Source organism: Euleptes europaea, chromosome 5, assembly GCF_029931775.1.
Source record: "Euleptes europaea isolate rEulEur1 chromosome 5, rEulEur1.hap1, whole genome shotgun sequence".
NCBI lineage: Eukaryota > Metazoa > Chordata > Lepidosauria > Squamata > Sphaerodactylidae > Euleptes > Euleptes europaea.
The window spans coordinates 14,624,303-14,629,363 of record NC_079316.1 but is presented as its reverse complement, the minus strand read 5'-3'; the positions used below and the strand labels follow the sequence as shown (position 1 = coordinate 14,629,363).

The following is a 5,061-nucleotide window of genomic DNA, read 5'->3' as shown; positions in this document are numbered from 1 at the left end:
CAAAACAGTCATTAAAATAATCCTTTATTAAAAGCTCGAGCTGAGAAGTTCACCTAGTCTAAGAAGTAACTTGAAGACAAAGGAAGTTCGACTAAGTTCATTATGCACAGAACTTTTATAGTTTTTAAGACATCACAGCGTTACTAGGGTACAAAAATTGTATCATCCAATCAGACAGAAGCAAGCATTAACGTATGCATGCAGCTTACTAACTGTATTTGGCTTCTTGAAGCTGCAGGGAGGTTAGTCGAATTTCCGCTCTGTACCCTCTTATCAGCACTCAAGGACAGGCACCTTGTCTTCTTTAGCAATTATTTTTAAAACAAGCAGAGCCAGAAGAAACACTGTCAGGGTACAAAGGCTCATTCTTATCTAAAGAGGAACCGTGCAGAAAATAAAGATGGTTGCACTTATGCTAACTTAAAATTCACTCACATGTGCCAGACTGCTCTCTAGGGTTGCCAGCCTCCAGGTACAGGTTTCACAGACACCTGTTAGCTAATTTAGCTCTTAGTAAAATAGGAGATGTTACTTCTACTTTCAGTGTATCCCTGCGTGGAACATGGAGACTATCCTTCATATCTAAGTGCAGTCATGTACTATTGAAGCCTATATTGATGAATATTGTGTAAGTATGAGTCTATGTTGTATATATGTTTTATGTATTTGTTGTATAGTTCCCCTTTTCATCTAAAACATATCATTTGAACATCATATCCAAGAAGAAATATTTTTGATACTTTGAAATTGAATTTATATAGGATTTTTGTAGATTGTTTATCACTTTGTGACTTAAGATTTAGTAGCTTTTGAATACACTATTTTTGCACCTTGCATTTGTTTTGTGTCGCTCCTGTACCTATTTCCTAACTTTATTGTACTGGTACGGTGGTGTCTGCTTTGTTTGCTAAAAGCCTCCAGGTACTAGCTGGAGATCTCCTGCTATTACTACTGATTTCTAGCCGAAATAGATCAGTTCCCCTGGAGAAAATGGCCACTTTGGCAATTGGACTATGGCGTTTTTTATTTTTTTTATTTTTAATGCTTTTATTATATTTATATAGGGTACAGAAGGAAAAAAGGGAGGAGGGAAAATTCACTTCCGTCTGCAATAGGCGGTATTTTCTTAAACAGATTTTATACTTATTATAGTTAGTTCGATATACTAGCTTTCATCGTAGTCTTATTCAGTTAAAAGATTCTAAAAAAATCGAATAAAAGAGTTGAGTATATTCTTAAACATGAAAAACAGCCGCTAACATAAAAAAGAGTGACACAATAAATATACTTCAATGCCATAGAGTCCAATTGCCAAAGCGGCCATTTTTTCCAGGTGAACTGATCTCTATCAGCTGGAGATTAGTTGTAATAGCAGATCTCCAACTAGTACCTGGAAGTTGACAGCCCTAATGATTACTCTCTTTAAGTATTTGAAGAGCTGTCACTTAGAGGAGGGCAGGGAGCTGTTCCTGTTGGCAGCAGAGGACAGGAAGCACAATTATGGGTTTAAATTGCAGGTGGTGAGGTACCGGCTGGATATTAGGAAAAATTTTTTACAGTGGAAATCAGCTACCCAGGGAGGTGGTGAGCTCAGCCTCACTGGCAGTCTTTAAGCAGAGGCTGGAGAAGCACGTGTCAGGGATGCTCTAAGCTGAATCTGCATTAAGCAGGGGGTTGGACTAGATGGCCTGCATGGCCCCTTTCCTATGATTCTGAGCACGAGAGCAGCCCTCAACCCTTTCTCCAGCAAAGTGCATACTCAAATGCTGGCCACGTGTGCTTCCTTCTCTCATAAATGCTTCCATGTTTTCAACAGCCAGATGACATCACTCCTTAACTTTGTATATGGAAGAAGTGTTAAATGTACCATAGACCTTAATACTTTATAACTACTCCAGACTGAGACATCTTTATGACTGAGATTTTGACAATTTTATTTATGCCTGAAATATAACATCTCATTTAAGAGGGAAAGACATACAGGGATTAGTTTCCCATTTGTATGGAAGCCTAAAACAGATGAGAAACTCTTGCAGTTATGTATGTTAATTGTTGTCCTGCAAACGCAACGTACCTACAGTCATAAAAGATTTTTAGAAAGTTATAGTTGTAGTCTGGAACTGTGATTGTTTTGACCGCTGAAGCAACTGAATCTAGCTTCTTGTAGCTGCAGGGAGGGTAACTCAAAATTCTACTCTGTAGAAGGTAGTTGTGAACTTCCTGCATTGGGCAGGGGGTTGGACTAGATGACCCTGGTGGTCCCTTGCAGCTATGATTCTGTGATCTTATCAGGGCCCAAGGACAGAGGCCTTGTTTTCTTTGGCAAATAATCCTTTCAGAATAGCAAAGCCAGCATAAATTTTTTTGTCAGAGTACGAAGGCTCATTTCCAGCCAGAGAAAGCTAGCAGACAATAAAGACGGCTCCGCTCCTGCCAGGTTAAAATTCACCCTCCAAGGGCTGCTGGCCTGGAACAACAGCTACAGCAAGGAGAACCGGCTGGGGCTCTGCACTAGGGTTATCAGGTCCCTCTTTGCCACTGGTGGGAGGTTTTGGGGGCAGAGCCTGAAGAGGGCGGGGTTTGGGGCTTCAATGCCATAGAGTCCAATTGCTGAAGCGGCCGTTTTCTCCAGGGGAAATTATCTCTGTCGGCTGGACATCCGTTGTAATCGCGGGAGATCTCCAGATACTACCTGGAGGTTGGCAACCCGACTCTGCACCTTTAAGGTCAGAGTTCACCACCCGGTTGCCGCTGGCTGGGAGTCTCCGCCAGCACGTGACCAGCACCAAGCCAACCCCCGGCGCCTCCGGAGCCAATCAGCGTGCCACGACACAGTCACGGGGTCTCCCTTCCCGCCCCTCCCACCTCCCTGGCAGGGGCCGTCGTCGCCGTCGCTGCCAGCCTTGTCCGGGCGAGGATGGTCCTGCGCCGGCTGCTCTTCGCCCTGCTCAACGACCCGCGGCTCCTGGACCGGCTGGCGGAAGCGGGGCCGATCCGGACGGCCGCGCGCCTAACCGCCGCCGCCCTGACGCGCGGACTGCGCCTGCGCGACACCTTCCTGCGCGAGCTGAAGGAGGAGGCGGCGCGCGCCAAGGACGCCTGGCCCAACCAGGGGCGCGGGAAGAAGGGGCGGGACTCGTGACCAGCTTCCGGGGAGCGCCGAGCGGAGCCGAAGACCGAGCGGATGCAGCGATTGGCTGGTTTCTTCGTCTGGGCTACTTCTGGCGGAAGTGAAGGAGCGATGTCGGTTGCCTTTCCCTTAAGCGGCGCGTCACGGGCGGAGCGCCTTCCTGTGTTCGTCGGCCCCGTTGCCTGCGTCCCTTCCCTCGTGTGTCGCCGCCCGCTTACGCCTCACAGCCACAACGTGCCGGCGAGGTAGGCCAGGAGGGGCTCCGGCACAGCTGCGGGCCGCCCGTCGTTTCCACTCTCCTCCTCCTCCGGACCCAAAGGAGATTGCGGCTGCCTTCCGGCCTCACTGCTATGGAAGGGAAGCCGGGAGCGAGCGGCGAGGCCGCGGGGGGCCACCCGGTACCTTCTCCGGACTCACCTTTGGGCCCTTTTTCGCCACCCTTCTCTCCTCAGAACACAGGCTGTCAGCGGGAAGAGACTTGTTTGGTACCTGAGGAGGGCTGAATGCGCCGAGGCCACACTCGGGGCTTCCGTGGTACAGGGGAGACTTGAACCCAGGACTCTCGACCCAGCGCTCTGACCACCGCTCCACACAGCTGGCTCAGTCAGGCCTCTCGGCATCAGCTGCGCTGGAGGGAGCTGTGCCCTTTTCGCAAGGTCCTTCCCAACACTACCAGCCTGGGACCCCTGCAGGACTTGTGCCGGCAGTCTGGAAACGGACCTCTTTCAATTTCTGCAAGGGTGGCTGGCTGTTAACTTTGTAAGGCATAAACATCCACAATAAAAAACAACTTGTCATTGTGATGGCTGTTGTGTGTCAAAGAACGTGCCAAGAATGAAGGGGCAATCCTGTTCTAATTATATATTTATTATCTTAATTGTAATTCTATATTGTTAGCCGTCCTGTACCCAGCATTAGTTGGGAAGGGTGGAATAAAAATGTAATAACTAAATGGACGCCAGGCTACTTGTAATGGCAGCGATAGTTGCCTGTTTGTGGCAGGCATAACCCATCATTTAGAAATGGGCCACCAGCTTCAGGATGGAGTAGCAATGCCAAAAATGAAAGGAACAGGAACATCCTGGCTCGCATCATCTTTGGAAACCACTGCTCCCCGGTTCTGTTCGCAATGGAAGCTAAGGTTCTCTGTTTTTGCTGGGCATTACTTGTCAGAAAATAAAGCTAAGCCACTAACTTCAGAGTGATGATGGGAGTAATAGTGCCAAAATTGAAGACTCGAGCTGCTGGCCTAGATGAGCTCCACATCCTGGCCTCCCGTTAAAGGACCAGGCAGTAGGTGATGCTGAAGACCTCTCTGCTTCATACCTGGAGTAGAAAGTACTAACTGACATGGACGAAAGGTTGATGCAGAATGGGGCAGCTTCATGTTGACCCCCCCACACACTTCCATCTTGGCAGTATTAAGCTTCAGATGATTAGCCTACATCCACTTCAAGGGGTTTCTGTTGAATTCTTTTGCTTGCAGTGTAAATCAATTAAATGAATACAACAAACGATTTGAGGAAAACATCTTAAAACTATTGCTTTAAAAAAAGGTTTATACAATACAAAAGTAAACCACTGACTACATGCTTGGAAATAAGAGGGAACTAGACCTTATTGGCTTACACTAATACTCTATCCCCAGTTTCAGGTGGGTAGCTGTATCAGTCTGCTGTAAAAGCAATAGAAGCCTGAACTGATCCTAGAAACGAAAATGGCTGTCATACTTTGGTCACATTATGAGAAGACAAGAGTCACTGGAAAAGAGAACCATGCTAGGAAAAGTTGAAGGCAGCAGGAAAAGAGGAAGACCCAACAAGAGATGGATTGACTCTGTAAAGGAAGCCACAGCCCTCAGTTTGCAAGACCTGAGCAAGACTTAAAGATAGGATGTTTTGGAGGATATTGATTCATAGGGTGGCCATGAG

General features: G+C 47.2%; 1 protein-coding gene across 1 annotated transcript; it reads left to right on the top strand.

Annotated features, from left to right (window-relative positions):
- Nucleotides 1-2,916: 2,916 nt before the first annotated feature.
- Nucleotides 2,917-3,163, top strand: NCBP2AS2 (NCBP2 antisense 2 (head to head)). The gene has a single exon (XM_056849558.1). It carries the CDS (start codon nucleotides 2,918-2,920, stop codon nucleotides 3,140-3,142), a length of 225 nt encoding a protein of 74 aa, XP_056705536.1. The 5' UTR covers nucleotide 2,917; the 3' UTR covers nucleotides 3,143-3,163.
- The last annotated feature ends 1,898 nt before the right edge of the window (nucleotides 3,164-5,061 follow it).

Excerpts from the sequence above, each read along its gene's own strand:
- NCBP2AS2 (XM_056849558.1), top strand. The coding sequence starts at position 2,918 with ATGGTCCTGCGCCGGCTGCTCTTCGCCCTGCTCAACGACCCGCGGCTC.